This window comes from Lacerta agilis, chromosome 3 (assembly GCF_009819535.1).
Source record: "Lacerta agilis isolate rLacAgi1 chromosome 3, rLacAgi1.pri, whole genome shotgun sequence".
Taxonomy (NCBI): Eukaryota; Metazoa; Chordata; class Lepidosauria; order Squamata; family Lacertidae; genus Lacerta; species Lacerta agilis.
The window spans coordinates 94,417,030-94,434,230 of NC_046314.1; the positions used below are offsets into that span (position 1 = coordinate 94,417,030).

Genomic DNA, 17,201 nt, shown 5'->3' on the forward strand with positions numbered 1-17,201 from the left:
GAGGCGAAACATCCAAGGGGCTAGAATAATGAAGAGAACACATGAGGCTGTCGGACATTGCAAATACTCAGACCATGGTAGCTGCCCACCATAATGTTTACAGGCCACTGTAAAAAGTTGTGAAACGTGACTTCTAATTTCCTTTACAAAAAATAATTGGGTATTTCTAAGAGATATTCCTTGTGCATTATTCAATGAATTATGGATGAGTTGTGTCTTTCATATATGTATGGACAAAAAGCGCTGAGGAGGAGCAGCGGTTTCATTCCCACTTAATGAAAAGATCTCACAAATGAAATTACGTGGAAGCAGAATAAAGATGATCCTCACAGCTAACCCTGGTATACTCAGTGTAAACAGATAAGTTGTGAGAAGTGAGAGGCATGGAACAATGCTGTGCATCATAAACTGTTTTGTGGATGCAACTCCACATATTGATGGCAATAGTTATTTATAATTAAGAGTAGTCAGTGGTGAAATTCCAACCCAAGGTGGTAGGTCCTGAACCCCACAGAAGATTCTAGCAATCAACCATAATCAAGACTAGTACAATGTGCCACAAGCACAAAACAATGACTAGAAGTGTTCTGCAGTTTACTACTTTGTTTTAAAGTACAATTACTAGATGGAAGAACTGCACTTTTTAAAAATCTCAAGTTATCTAGCTACTGTTACGCCAGTTACAAAAAGTGATTAGTTCTGTTTTTTTAATTTGTGAAGGAGCTGCATTACACTAAAAATGTAACAGGTCTTTTACATATTTTGCAGGTCTTCACTGAATACATATTAATAATCTAACATTGCACTGCATTATAGATCTTTAACCTTGTGTATGCTGTGAACACACACACAAGCTAACAAGCACACCAAGAAGCTGGGACCAGTCCTGCTATAATCTGAATACCTGTCAACATCCAGAAGGGTAGCTGTGTCGGTCTGCTGCAACACACACAATAGCTTAAGGTACCGTAAAGACTAATAGATTTACTGTAGGAAAAGCTTTAAGTCTGCTGAAGCAAAAACAACAACTGGGGCACATTAAAGACTAAAAGATTTATTATAGAGCAAGCTTTAAATCTTCAAGGTGTCACAAGGGTGTTTTAACTAAGTTTATTTAACCTAGCAAGAAACTAATATGATATGTAATTCAAAGACCCGGGTTGAACACATGGGAAACGTAATTTGGTTTTCAGTCATTTCTAGAATTAATGAAATTCTAATCATAGTATATGCACTATGAAATTGCATATACTCAAATGTTACCAAAACAATTTCTAAAAACAAAAAAGTTTAACATGAAACAAAAAGTTTTGGTCCAGAACTGTACATTTCAGATTGGTATTACATTGATGTATTCTCATGAGAAAAGAAAACATGCATTGCTATTATGTTTGAGAAGGCTAGCCATTATTTTTTTTAAAAAGGACCCCTGGATGGTTAAGTCCAGTCAAAGGCAACTATAGGGTGCAGCACTCATCTCGCTTTCAGGCTGAGGGAGCCGGCATTTGTCCACAGACAGCTATTTAAGGGTATGCTCTACCTCCAAAGTTGGAGGCAGCAATGCTTCCGAATGACAGCTGCTGGAAACCATGGAAGGGGAAAGTGCTCGTGCTCATTTTCAGCATATTTCCCTGGTTGGCCACTGGGCTGATCCAGCAGGCTAATCTTATGTTCTTATGAGATATCCTGAAAAACCTACCAAAATTGATTTCATTTATTTTTACAAGATTTTTGAAATCTGGATTACTGTTTAGGAACAAGACATCTTTCTTTGATCATCTTAATTATGTTTTTACTTGGTAAACAAAGCTTTTTCCAGGATTCCTGGCCAGCATCATCGACACTCCTAGCGAGCAACATTGCAGTTTGCCCACTTTTCCACCACTTTATTTTATGGCTGTCATCAGCTGTTATGAATTTGTAGATGATAATGCCAGAGTTACTAAAGATAAAGCAACTGATGGTGTGGACTTTAATCCATGAAAGTTTATGCCATGGTGAATTTGCTGTTGTTCAAGATGCCAAAGCACTTTCTTTTTTTGCTGCAACAGACTAACTGTGCTATCCATCTGGAAACTGAAGACAAAGATTAAACTTGTAAATTTATATAAACAATGGGTGCAATCCACAGCCAATAAAATCAACAACAGATTTACCATTAACTTCAATAACCACAAGCAAGATTTCAACAATACATTTACAAGCATTAACAAAAAAGGTGTAAAGTGTCAGTCAGATCCTAATTGACATGTTTAATATAAAATGTTGTTGGACTCTAAATAGTCATCCCTAAAAGGAAATAAAAGCTGACCATTGCTCGATAATATTAAATTTAAGATAGTTAACCAATATAGTTAACCAATATGTGCACTTTTGTGTTCCACTTCTATTCCTTCAACTATGCTGAGACTAAGGTTGTGGTGTACATACTTCTTTTTACTCTGCATTCAGTGCTCTCCGACTGCTGGTTTGTGAAGTTGTGTACACACAACCTTAGCCACATTTTTCATCTGTCCTGTCATTTCTTGAGAAATTCTGCATTTTTTTGCATTTGCCCAGCTTTGATCCAATATGAAAATGCAAGACACAAGAAGACATCCAGGCTCCTTCTCCAGCCATTGGTGTGGAGAGAAAGCAGGTGACTTGGAAACACATCCAACTATACTGATGAACACTGTGGAAATGCAATCTGAAATGCAGTTGGGTGGGGGTTTAAGCTGTTAATGTGTGCACAGCCTAAGTAACTTTACAAGTGTGACCAACATGCTACAAAGTCCACAGAAAATCTCATATTAAGTGGGGAAAGCGACAAACATTTTTGCAAATCATTAGAAGCCAATATGGAGGAGCTCAGTGGGCAGCCATACATTTATATTATACATATGCAACCACCCTAGCACTCTAATTCTTGCTATTATTTCTTCCCTACACTATGCTGTTTTCTTGATTTCTTCACCTTCTCCTCTCTCTCTAATCTTCCTTCTGAACCTTCTCTGTCATCTTAGTTTCCCTCCTTTCCTTCTTCTGCTTCCAACATTATTGCAGTTCCTTTTTCTACTCCTTTGTCACTTTCAGCCCAACTAACTCTCTTCACTTCTTTCCCTCCCTTCCTCGCCCTCTCTTTCCTGCAGTTTTGCTCCTCCTCATGATGAATAAGGAACACGTGCACATTCAAAAATCAAGCAAACATTTTTTACGCCAGCATTTGTTCCTTTGCACTGTCTGTTTTGCACTAACAAGTGCAGAGTCAATGTGATGTCAGGAGAAAGAGCTGCAAACTAAACTGCTGTTGTTGGAGGGAGAGAAATGACTGTTTAAAGCTACAATTTCTTCTGAGACACAACTCTATGTCTAGGAAGAGATTTCTAAAGAGTATGAAATTACTGAGAGAAAATTGAGGTATAAAAGTAGCTGGAGCAAAAGCAATCTATTGACCAAGCTGTGAACTTTTCCTGCTTCAGTTGCAACTGGAAACATAGGAAGATGTTTAGCAACTTTCTCTTGGCCTCTTACAGCTTAGGGAAACATGAACAGCCCTAGTCTGGCTCTCACACACCTTTACCTCTCCCACTCCTGTGTGGCCAGGAGCAGTAGAAGCTTCTGCTTCTGTGCTTGCTTAACAGAAGTTTTTGTACAGACTGTGTAAACAAACTGTAGTAATATAAAATATGATTAGCTTCAAACAAGAGAACGCAATCAGCAGTTTTTGAACCTGTCTTATCTGAAAGTAACCACAACTAAAGTTGACCACAGTTCTAGGTCTAGCTAACACAGGAAGCTGTGGTAAAGCAAAAGCTCCCAAACTCCTCCTCCTGGGTGTGGTGCCCGTATCTCACTTAACCATAGTTTAGTGTGACATCCAAATCCAGCCATTATTCTCTCCAGCTATAACCTTTGAGCTCTAATCCTTCATTCTGCAGTAAAAGAGGAACAATGAACCCATCCCTACATCCTTGTCACCTAGGAGTCTATGGTTGTCATGCAACTAAATGTAACCAATTTTAATCCATTACAATTTAACAGCAAGTTAACAGGTAGTGTTAGCAAAATTTTTGTTCTGCCATAGAAAAATTAATACAGAACACAGATTATATTTAGCAAAAAAATATTGGGTGTCATTTTTAAATGTTTCTAAGAAGAGTATACTTCAGGTGTTTTACTTACCATTTTCACTATATCAGAATATGCTGATTCAACTAACACACCACGATGTGTTGAAACATATTCCACCAATTCATTCAGTGTTGCTCTTTTAATTTCTTTGCTTCTCAAGTCAGAGACAGAGTCCATGAAATCAAACAATACACAACACTGCTGTAACTTCTGACAGAAGAGGTCTTGCTGTTCATTTGAGGTGGCATCTATAAAGGGGAAAAGACTGCAGAATTAGAATTTAAATTCCTGTAAAATTATAGAAATCAGTATAACTTCCATCTCAACAGCATCAAACTAACACCAAGCAGGAAATATCAAATCCAATGTTCTATTAGCAGACATATAATTGTTACCTTATGTATGGAGTCCCTTTTTTCTCCCATCAGTAATGCAGAATATACAGTGGTACCTCAGGTTACATACGCTTCAGGTTAAGAAATTTGCTTCAGGATAAGAAGAGAAATTGTGCTCTGGTGGCGCAGTGGCAGTGGGAGGTCCCATTAGCTAAAGTGGTGCTTCAGGTTAAGAACAGTTTCAGATTAAGAACGGACCTCTGGAACGAATTAAGTTCTTAACCCAAGGTACCACTGTATGTGCTCAGCTACACTAGCTGAGCTGTAATATATTAATATGTTTAATTTTTTCTAATTCTGATATGGTCCTCTTTCCATGATCCTGAGGAAAATTGTATTCCCAGGCTCTAGGACAGGCTCTTAGGTTTGCTACAGTCAGCCAGTACAAATTCCCCATGCATTTAGTGAGCAAGGGTTCTTTTCTTGAGGAGGAATACAGAACCAGCATTCTACAATTTTCTCATGCCACACTGATTTTTTATTGATAAAAAATACATTGGAAAGCAAAATAGAAGAACTCCTAGCAAAGCTTGATTTATAACACAGAACACAACTATGATCACGGGACATCCAGAAAGTATAAAACAATGCAGCTACATATTCTGCAAACAAAAATATTAGTTTGATACTATACTTTACTATACTATATTATGCTATGCTGTGCTGTGCTGAAATGTTTAAATATTGCTGTCCTTGAATCTTCTGGCCACACTTGTCATCCTCTCCTGTCACATCAGTGTGGTTCAGCACACCTTCTGAGAACCACTGGAGAGAAACCCAGTCAAACTTCCCACCTAGCCATAAAATTAACTGGGCAATTTCGGACAGTTGCACCCTCTCAGTTTAACCTACAAACAAGATTAAACTGAAACTGAGTATCACATGCAAAATATAAAAAATGTCATACTTCATGACATGCTGCTATGTGTTCTCAACTAATTTTACTAGTAACGTGCCATTAAAACTTCAAACTGTCCTAAGCAGAGAAAGTTCCCTTTCAGTTTATCATCAATTTACATTTTTACAGTTCTTACACAAACAAAATATAAACATAGGATCAAATACAGTATATAGCAAATACTGTTGCTAAAAAAATATCACAGGGGCAATCATTTTGCAGTTATCTTCCAAAACACTCACAACATGTTTACATATCTATACCACCACACTTTAAGGAAATGATGAGCGGGGGGAACTTGTACAAATGTGTCATGAGCACATCACAAGTTGTAGCACAGTGAGCAATAACTGCCAACAATCTTTATTGTTAAAATTGGAACCACCATAAAGGTAAAGGGGCCCCTGACCGTTAGGTCCAGTCACAGACGACTCTGGGGTTGCGGCGTTCATCTCACTTTATTGACCAAGGGAGCCGGTGTACAGCTTCCGGGTCATGTGGCCAGCATGACTAAGCCGCTTCAGGCGAAACCTGAGCAGCGCACGGAAACCATAAAGAACATTAAAACCAGCATTCAAAACTCCCATTGTTCTCAGCACATTTTGCGATGGGGAATTTCATTAGTGAGAGCAGTTTCTGAGCTCTGGGAGCAGTACTGTGCCTAAGATTTCAAAATAAAACTGCAGAGGGAAAAGAAAGGAGGACCTTTTTCTGCCTCACCACTTCCAGCTACTCTCTGAAGACTGCAGAAGAGACCCTCTTAAGAATATTAGAAAGGTGGGCGGGGAAAGGACTAGACCATGTGAAAAATGAACATAGTATTTTAGCTGCAGTTCATTCATCTTCAGCTTTGTATTCTGGTTATAAAATAAGTGTGCCTAGACATTCCGTTGTTGTGCCCATAACCTAGGTTTAAGGTGTCATTTAGTTCCTAGCTTTCATATCTCAGTTTCTAACACTGGTTAAAACACTTATCACCATGCTGAGAACCAATTCAAGTAAAGCACTCCATGGGGTAAAAGATTCCTATGAGGAGGGCCCCAATACCCATCTCTGGCTATAGTCTACTCCTCCCTCCCAAGCAACATAATATAAATTTTCAGAGAGTTCACCAATACAGTTGTACCTTGGTTTTCGATCAGCTTAGTTCTCAAATGTTTGGGCTCCTGAATGCCACAAACCTGGAAGTGACTGTTCCAGTTTGCAAACTATTTTTGGAAGCCAAATGTCCAACAGGGCTTCTGCGGGTTCCGATTGGCTGCAGGAGCTTGGAAGTCGAATGGAATTCCGGAACGGATTCCGTTCAACTTCCAAGGTACGACTGTACTAACAAGCAGCTTTTCAATGGCCACAACGTACAAAGACCACTATATTCTAAATAAATTGGTATACAGTTTATTTCAAGCCTTTTTTCTACACTCCTCCTTCTAGTTTGTGCCGTAAATTAAACAGTTACAATAGCACAGAGGGGGTGGGTGCCAATCAGTGCATTTGTGTGGTCCCGCCTTGGCTTCTATTCATCAAGCTTCCATTCTTTTTTTTAATACTAGAAAAGTAGTAGAACCTGAGTAGGCATATATGAAAACTTACGACATGTAATAAAAGCCAGCAGTGGCTGCCTGGAGCCTTGTCTAAATTAATATTTCCAATGTTTTTCTACCAGTACAGATCTGCAAGATTAGATGTTTCCCTCAAGGAAGAGGATGCAGAGGACAAAGCAATATCAAATCCGAGTTTCATGTAGTCATTTTGCTTTATTTAATGAACTGATTTATAGTCCACCCTTTATCTGAGGGTCCTAGTGTGGAACCAGAAACACTAAAATGAAAAGAAACAAACATTACAATAAAATTAAAAAAACAAAACCAAATGCAATGCAAATATTCAAGTACAAATTTAACATTTGTCAAACTGAGCATTGAGACAGCAAGATGATTCCCATGATATAATAAGCCAAATATTGGCTTAGCGAGACCATGCTTCTCTTCAGTCCTCTGAACTAAGCTAAGGTTTGGCTCAAGCATAGTCTTCCAATGAGGCAAGGTGAGGTTGGTCACCTCAGGCGGCAGGTCTGGGCCTGAGGAGTAAAAAAGGACCAGAAAGAAAGAAGTGGATGCCAACTCGTCTCCGGAAACCCACACATTCATTAAGTCTCATTAAATCATAAGTTTGCTTTACCGCTTTGTGTGAACTTGGTCAATAAGTGAAAAGTCTCAGCCATTAAAATAGTAACCAAACCAAATCTGATTGCCTACTGTGCTTATTTCTTCTTCTAGCTTACATAGCAGCAATCGGTTTAGCTTTCAGTGTTATTTTTTTAATTAGGGCTCTATGAAGCCCAAATAGAACACCTAAAGGAGATGCAGTAATTTTTCTTTAAAATTTAAAGTCCATCATGTGCCATATCATATTAAACCCCATGAAGGTCTGAAGACAATGGTATTTTTAGTTTTGAAATATCCCAATTCTGGGCTGAGCTTTTAAGGTTATTGTGTAGTCCGGCAAGGCCAACATTGACACTTTTTAAAATTTCAAACCCTCAAAAATGGGTTAAAATATATATATATGTAAAACTGAGATCTGGGACCTTCTCTTACACTACTATTAGGACACTGAAAAGGAAAGCAATATAAAATGGTAAGCTAAAATCCCTAGATCAATTGACATGGCATGGCCCTCATATAGCAGCCTGGGCACCATTTTGTTCTCAACACATCCAAAGTGATCAAAAGCTTAATTTCGACAATATATGCAAGTACATGCCCCACCAACATTATACCGCAAGTAAAAATTCAACAACTACTTTTACACACTCCTGTGACAACACTGCCACATTCTCTCAAAACGAGGGGAAGGTTTCGAAGATGGAAAGCACATTTCCAAATATGGCTCCCAAGTTGTTAAAAAGGAGTCAGCAAGGAGTCTATACTGGCTCAGAGAAAAATGTTTAACAACAAACAAACAAACAAACAATGTTGGGTGGCTTCCAACATATGTAAAAACATAATAATACATTAAACATAAAAATACTTCCCTATATAGTGCTGCCTTCAGATATCTTCTAAAGGTTATATAGTTACTCATCTCCCTGACATCTGATGGAAGGGCATTCCACAGGGTGGGTGCCACTACCAAGAAGGCACATAAAAACAACCCCTATTTATCAGCGTCCAGAACTCAAACCACAATGCCTTTTTCTGCAGCCCCTCCAGTAAAACTTCATTCTATTTTATTCTCAAGTCAATTTCTCTAGAATCCAGGCAAGTTTATATATTTCTCCCAACCTATCCTAAAACCCTCTCCAGCAACACATAAAAAGACAGAGAATTTGTGAAGCAGTTAATTTTCCTTGACATACTGCAGATATTGCCTGCAGGAGTACAATGTAAGGAGCTCATTTTCTTCCACTAGCACAACACAAGAAAAACATATAAAACACTCAAAGGACAAATATTAGCATAATTCCATATCCTATGTAAAGCATCCTCTACAAGGATAGCCAGAAAAAATGGAGAAGCACTGAGGTACAAGCAGAGAGGAGCTATTTGCAAATTCACAGGCTTCATCCAACTTCGACATCATGCAAGAATAGAAAGCTATTACATCTTTCTACCAAAGCACTATGATAAACATTGTGATAGCATACATAACAGGAAGAAATGTACCTTTTACTGATGAAAATTGTGAAGGGAACTACCACTAGTATGGTGCACTGTTACTTTAAAAGAAAAGCAGGAAATGCTGGCAAACACAGGTAAAAACATTTAACTAGCCAAGTTATATATGCCTGGTAGTGTTGCACTAGGATTGTATACTTAGCTTTTCTACTTTAGAATTCATACTAATAAATGTGAGTTCTTAGGACAGAGTTTAATGTAGGAATCTCTGAATAAATCTAGAGTCTGCACAGATTTTTTTTAAAAATCACTGGCTAAAACCATTTTTTTTCCTGCACCCAAATATGCATGATTTCTCCCTGCTAACATATTAATGTGTGTCTCTTGTAACTGAACATCTTCTGCAGATTCAATATGGATCTTCTGAGCATTCAATTTCTGGAGATTGTAACTGCACAGAACATGTTTCTTAAGCCACTGAAATGGAGTTGATTCGCCTCTAAACAACTTTTAATTAAATAACACATTAAGTTATCCCTACTAATCTTGGTGTGTTCCAGAGTGCTGCCCTGAGTTTACCCAAATGTCTATTTAAAAATCTGCTTTGATTGATCTTGTGTCTTGTCTGCTCCTGCCATCCCTGCAATAGTCTGGTTGTTTAGGTATGCAGTTAGACAGATCTAAAGAAATCCAAATCTTCCATAAGAACATTTTAAAATGGAAATTCAGACAAAAAAGGTAAGTATACACTCCTAGAGCAGGGCTACCAGGAATACACAACTTGGCTAGTTAAACACATTCAGCTGCACTGGCTATAATTTCCTACATATCTGCTAAAGGAACAATACACATCTCTGTGTACTGCACTTAGCTCTCACCTGTGACTCCTCGAAGCTGCCAAAAGTGACAGCAGCTACACCCCTCACCTGTGGCTCCTTGAAGTTGTCAACAGTGGCAGTGGTGACACCCTGGGGAAGCTGCTTTGACTGGCTAGCCAAACCAGGTGAGGGATGGATCTCAAAACCTCAGTGAGTTAGGGACTTCCCCTGCGTACAAAGGCAGGCTCCAGCAGATTGAGCAAACAAGACCAAGAATGGGCTCAACAGTCAAGAAAGCTGTTTCTGCACTTGCTGTGGAGGGAAGTGAGGGGCAGATGGGGCTTGTCAACCTGGGAAGGTAGCCCATCTAGGAGAAGGGAAACTATGATCCTAAACCCCTGCTGCCTTGCAGGCTATTGTTGGGAGAATGAAAGGCTAAGGAGTAAACCATACACAAATCCAGAGTAAACTCCTGAAGACAGCTGAATGGCATCTTGTATGCCTCTTTCTATTGCTCTGCTTTCCTCTGGACCACATCAGAGAGGCCAAACCCCTGATTGAAATGCTCTAGAAAATCAGAACACCTGGATCTGGTATGTCTATGTCATTAATTCATTTAGGGTGCAACCTTATGGCCCCTGTGAAAATGTTCTAGGGCAGGGGTCAGCAAACTTTTTCAGCAGGGGCCATTCCACTGTCCCTCAGATCTTGTGGGGGGCCAAACTATATTTTTTTGGGGGGAAATGAACGAAATCCTATGCCCCACAAATAACCCAGAGATGCATTTTACATAAAAGGACACATTCTACTCATGTAAAAATATGCTGATTCCTGGACCATCCGCGGGCCGGATTTAGAAGGCGATTGGGCCACATCCTGCCCCCGGGCCTTAGTTTGAGAACCCTGTTCTAGGGGGTCATAGGATTGTAGCTCTCCATCTCTAATCCTAATCATGGATGCCTCTTTTTTGTAGCCATGGAAACCAGTGGGAAGGAAGGGGGAAAGCTACTGATGGAAAGCAGAGCAGGTGGAACTAAACTGCCACACCCTTTTATCCTGCTGATTCAAGGCCAGGAAGGCTTTTGATTTGGTTCTTTGTCTGCCTTTGATTTCCTCCCCCTCCACTAATCAGGTAGGGATTGGTGTATTGCACTCAAAGTGTATTGCACTCAAAGAAAACCCTTAGGTAATTGAAGGTTTATAAAAATTATACTAACTCTTGGAAATGTGGTAGGAATTCTTTTTTACACAGTTGGCAGCATTTGGGGCAAGAAATATTTTATAATTAAGAAGGTTATACCACAAGTCATACTTTTAGATACAGCACATTCATTCATTCATTCATTCATTTTCTTATTTGGACTGTGCAGTATCAAGGACTGCAGGCTAACCTTAGCATGTAATTGACCTGTGAATTCAATTATAGCAGAAACACTGGACAAGCATTTGAATGGTCTGCAAGTGGGAAGAACAATGAAATTGGAATAACCTTCTCAGCATAGACATTTTCCAACTCAGATGAATTACACGAGGATGAATTTCCTCCAGAAATAATTATTCTACATGGAATATAAAATGCCATGTTCTCAGTCTGATTACCCAGCACAACAGAAGTGCAGAAACGATACAGGAAAGTTGAACATTCTCACTGATGTGAGCATTTTGCCAAGTTATGCCATTTCACACCATTATGGATTCATTGCCAATAAATGTGGTTGACCACCGTTTTATGCCTTTCACCTCTCTGAAAGTTTACTTCTCTCAGTGTTCCAGCTTATTTTCAGTAGTCACAAATAGACCATAAATACATATAGTGTGCGTGAAATGTAAGATAAGTAACTACAGCGGTACCTCTGGTTAAGTACTTAATTCGTTCCGGAGGTCCGTTCTTAACCTGAAACTGTTCTTAACCTGAAGCACCACTTTAGCTAATGGGGCCTCCCGCTGCTGCTGCGCCGCCAGAGCACGATTTCTGTTCTTAACCTGAAGCGTTATTTCTGGGTTAGCAGAGTATGTAACCTGAAGCGTATGTAACCCGAGGTACCACTGTATTCACAAGCCTACTTCAAAAAAGTGTATTAGGATATTATTAAGATTTTCCCTGGCTGACCCTACCATTCTTCAGAAAAATGCAGGGTATAAAGCAAGTAACTAAAAATGATCAGCAAAGATTTGAGTATTTCAGTTTCCAAAGTTCTGAAAGTTCTGAAAGTTACAATTGTACAAAAGATAGCACACAAAACCATTGTTTCCTGTTGCTGAGGCAAACTGAATACCTAATGCATCTATGAATAGTTGGGCAAGTTTAAAAGTCCTTACTTGATATATATCTAAACAATTATCCTATTCAACACACACTGAAATGAGAAGTGCTTGCTTTACAATTTCATACCCACTTCAACATCCTGACAATTTATCCATTGATGTTGTCAGTAACAAGCTCATGGTAAATCCTGCTGAATTTTGCCTACCAAATTTCCTGAATATAGGCTACCTTAGGTAAACCAAATCTATGGCCTGTTACCCACATATATCAACTTAGCAATTCAAATTGTTGTGAATTTGCTACTGATATAATTGGTTTCCCTCAGAGCTTCCAGACATGTGCAAGGCCTAAGAGAACATGACAGATGTTAACTTGAAAGCTAGCATAATCTGCAGGGCACTGGAGGATGGGGATTGGGGAAGGTGGTAAATATGTGAGAACTGCAGTCTGGCATGAATGCCATGTGCTTTCTCATATGCAATTAAGCTGCTGAGCAATGAAGCTGGAAGAAGCAGAGCTAGCAGCCGGTTAGGGAGAAGAAAGAATAGGTAGCAGTAGCAATCATGCATTTTGTTGCTATTCTTGCAGAAGTGTTTGTACCTCAACATAACTTGTCCCAGTCTCATAGCCTATGTTATTAAGGTAAAGGCTTAAGAGCTTTAGTCACCTCTTTACCATTTGAAAGATACTGAATAACGTTTTCCATTTTTAGACCCTACTGTACAGTGGTACCTTGGTTTTAGAACAGCTTAGGTTATGAACAACTTGGAAACAGAAGGCTGCAAACCTGGAAGTAGGTGTTCTGGTTTGTGAATTTTGCCTTAGAAGCAGAACCTGTTCCGCTTCCTGTTGAGTGTGTTCCATTTGTGAATTGAGTCCCCTGCTGCTAATCAGAGGCTTCCTGTTGAGTCTGTTGGCTGTTGAGTCCCAAGCACCCACGCAACACAGAGGTGTCATCTGAAGAAGTGTGCATGCACACGAAAGCTCATACCAAGAACAAACTTAGTTGGCCTCTAAGGTGCTACTGGAAGGAATTTATTTATTTTATTTTATTTGGAGCTTTTGTTTTTGCTAATTGTTTGCGGTTTTGTTTGTGTGGCTTTTTTGGTTTTTTGACTGTGACTGTGGCTTATGACTTCATTTTTGTGACTGTGTGAAACGCAGTTCAGCTACTGATTGATTGACTGATTGTACGATTGCAGAAATGGATAAAAGCCCCCCCCCCCATCCAAACAATGACTATTATCAGTGCACGCAAGAAAAATAGATAAATTTTTATAATCTACAATACTGTCTTATTTATTTTATAGCACAGTACATTGATTACTGCTTTCATTTTATGGACCAATGGTCTCATTAGATAGTAAAATTCATTTTAAATTGCTGTTTTAGTGGTTGCTTTTAAAAGTCTGGAACGGATTAATCCATTTTGCATTATTTTCTATGGGAAGCAGCACGCCTTGGTTTTGGAACGCTTTGGTTTTGGAATGGATTAAGTTTGGGAACCAAGGTACCACTGTAATGGCACACTGGAATAATTCTTCTTCTTGCCTGCCGCTCTCATCCATGTCTACAGAAATAAAATTCAAATATTCTAAAGACCTTAAAAAGTCTAAATCAAGCATTAAACTTCTACATAAGTTAAGTGCTTAAAAAACTGAAATAGGTTTGTCATACATAAACTTTCTGTAGCTTTAGCTGTTGTTGTGGAAACACGGGTGCAACCACAGCAAAAATGGCAGCATAACGTGAGGCACATTGAAAAACATGATTCACTGATTTTAGTATCCATCCCTTTACTTCTTTTTTATTTACGAGTTGTGACCACCTAATCTTTGGGTTTTGGCACAAGGCATCAGCAGCACCTTCACAGGCACTGTGCAGTGTTCCTGTTTGTTCTGCAAAGTAGCTTTTTACAATTTAGAAACAAGAGGGCTGCTGAGTTTTTTATATAAGCCCTTCTCACTTCTACCATACCATCTATGCATATTCATAAGAACTGCCTTCCTGATCAGATTGTTTTGCATCCTGCATCCTAGCAAATATTTTAAGACCAACAATGTGCAAGAAACACTATCACTCACAACTGATGGTACATAGTTTGCCTCTATCAAAGGCCTAAGGACACCCTGGCTGCAGTGTGACATTTTGAAACTATCTTGGCTGCAAGATTTATCACCAACAGGCTTGTCTACTCTCCTCAAGCATCTTTCCACACATTGCAAACACTTCAAAATATAGCCATAAATTTATTTCAGCCTACATTACTGGTTGCCAGTACCTGCCAACAGTTGTGATTTCTGCAAGGCAGGCCTTGCTTGTGAGACCCTCTGGTGACTACAGTCCATAGGGCAACTACATAAAGCAGAGCACCCTGTTAATGAAACGCCCTCCCTGTAGACATTTGGTTTCCCCCCTCTCACTCTGTTTTCAATTAGCAATTGGGAACTTTTTTGTTTCTTCATGCCTTCAGTTCATAGTGGAATTGCCCACACATGTGCAACTTTTTAATGGGCATTATACTGTATTTTTATTGTATATTATATTTCACTGTTTTACTGCTTAATGTTTCATTTTTGAAAGCTGCACTGTGCTCTTTCCAAGAGGAACAGGAACTGTGGGGAATAAAAGTAACAATGATAATACAGTATATCAGGAACTGCGTGAAATCCAAAATCATGTGAACAGACTTCCACTTGTACATTAAGGATTCCCCTTCCTCTCTTCCCCTTGCAGACCCACCCAATCCTCAAAATCTGCTCAGAGTTCTTCAACCCTCCAGAACATATTTGAGCAGCACACAGGACAGCAGAGAGGCACAGAAAGTCTCACTGTCCTACTAGAAGTCAGTTCAAAGGATGCAACACATTATTTTAAAACTCACCATATTCCTAGAAAGATTATCATAAATTGGGCTACAATTCATACACTATGTATTTGTTTAATATGACATATTTACTGAAAGAATAATGTGGCACTAATTAGACAGCCATACCAGCCATTTTCACAAGGCTAAAAAAGGTTCTTATGTAAGTTTTAAATGCATACTTAGGGTCTTTCAATAAGAGTAGAATAACCCACTTCTGGAATAATCCTATTATATTTATATAAGCATACTGACAATTCAAACACGACAATTACTTTGTAGGCTGGATCTAGAAAAATCACAGAAGCGATTCAGTTAAATGCGTTCTAAACTTCATACAGGGACATCCCATTGGTGAAAGATGGGGCTCTACAGTGCCATCAGTGTTATAACACATATAAATCACTTTATCTTTATGAATGTACCTGAGTCCATAGTCTATATTTTAACTAGCATAGGATGGGGGGGTAGGCAAGAGACGCTAGCTAATTTCTAAGTGAGGGAACATTCTAAATAGCTTTTGAACACTAAGTTACTACAAATACAAAAAAAGGAAAGAAAAACTGGTTCCAAGGCTTGTGACTATATACACTAACACATGGATAGCAAGCATAGCCTAACCAACAGGGATGCTGTAGACTCCCAATAGCATCTGGAGGACACCATGTTGGCTACTCTTGCAATAACTTCACATTAGCTGTTTCAAGAAAAATAAAATCTCACCCCACAGTGAACTGCTTCATGAGAGACAGTATTAACCAACAATGAAGGGAGAGGGAAACGGTGCTATGTATTGCCCTGAGTTTAAACCTATGCACTCATTGGGTTGGGCTTTCAACATATCACTCCAGCTGTTTGCCACCTGCAACTAGGAAGAGCGATCCCTGGACAGTACACTGCTTCAGAAACAAACAAGATCTCTCCCAATTTGTTCAAGTTTCTCCTCTTCTTTTAACATCCCTCCCCTCGTATCTCCCTCCTCCATTTTTTACATTGTGGATTGGCAGGCAAAGATCTGGGGTTTTTATTTTTGTAAAACATCCAGCACATAAATAAAATATAAATATATAAACAAGGTGATGGCTATGATAATTATAGTAACAAATGTCAGTGATGATTCACTGGGCAAAAGACTTTGGGCATAATATTATGTTAGAGGACTGGGGAACACTGTGGAAGGAAGGAATGAAATTTACTGCATGTAGTGCATTAAAAGAAAATATGTTTAAAATGATGTACAGATGGTATATTACCCCAGTCAAATTGGCAAAGATGTATAAGGTTGATAATAAGTGTTGGAAATGTAAAGAAAAAGTTGGTACCTTTTATCATATGAAGAAGGTAAGAAGTGTCTGGGATATGATATATAATGAAATGAGAAAAATGTTGAAATATACATTTGTCAAAAAAACAGAAGCTTTCCTAATGGGTATTATAGGCACTGACATTAAAAAGCAAGATGTTAAACTTTTCCAATATGCAGTGACTGCGGCAAGAATTTTGATAGCACAAAGGTGGAAACAGGAAGAAACACCGAAAAAGAAAGAATGGATAGTGAAATTGATGGAATATGCAGAACTGGACAAAATGACGGGAAGAATCCGAGAACAGCGGGACCAGAAATTCATCAAAGACTGGTCTAAATTTACGAACTATTTGAAAGATAATGATACTCAACTGAATACGTTTATAGGACTTCAAGAAGCTTTGTAGATAAATGAAGAAATATTATTGTAATTACGAATTTTATAGTGATCATTAAGTATATGATAGTTTAAGCAATGATAGATTGAAGATGTATAGATTAAAAAGATAGAAATTTGAAAGTCATGTGGAAGGTCTGAGGGAAGTCATGGCTATGAAAGCCAGAAAGGCGGAAAATATGAATGATTGTATGTGAATTAATATTTTTATTTTGTAGTAGTTATGTATTAAAACAATAAAAATTATTATTAAAAAAAGATAATTATAGTAACAAATATTAGAAATTATTAGAAATAATAAACTGACATTCTGCTGAACTCTCTAAGTCTGGGTTTTTTTATTTTTGTACAACACCCAGCACATAAAAGATAAATATATAAACAAGGTGATGGCTATGATAATTATAGTAACAAATATTACAAATTATTAGAAATGATAAACTGACATTCTGCTGAACTCTCTAAGTCCTCTTGTACTCTGTAGTGCAAGGAAAGAGGTCAAATTATTCCAACACCACACATACA

At 38.5% G+C, this 17,201-nt stretch overlaps 1 protein-coding gene across 1 annotated transcript in view; it reads right to left on the minus strand.

The window, feature by feature from the left end:
• PPP2R5A (protein phosphatase 2 regulatory subunit B'alpha) overlaps positions 1-17,201 on the minus strand; it is a 43,153-nt gene that overhangs the window by 17,649 nt on the left and 8,303 nt on the right. Inside the window, exon 2 of the mRNA XM_033144814.1 lies at positions 4,165-4,361. Within this exon, the coding sequence (XP_033000705.1) occupies positions 4,165-4,361 (197 nt within the window). The remainder of the gene's footprint in view (positions 1-4,164; positions 4,362-17,201) is intronic.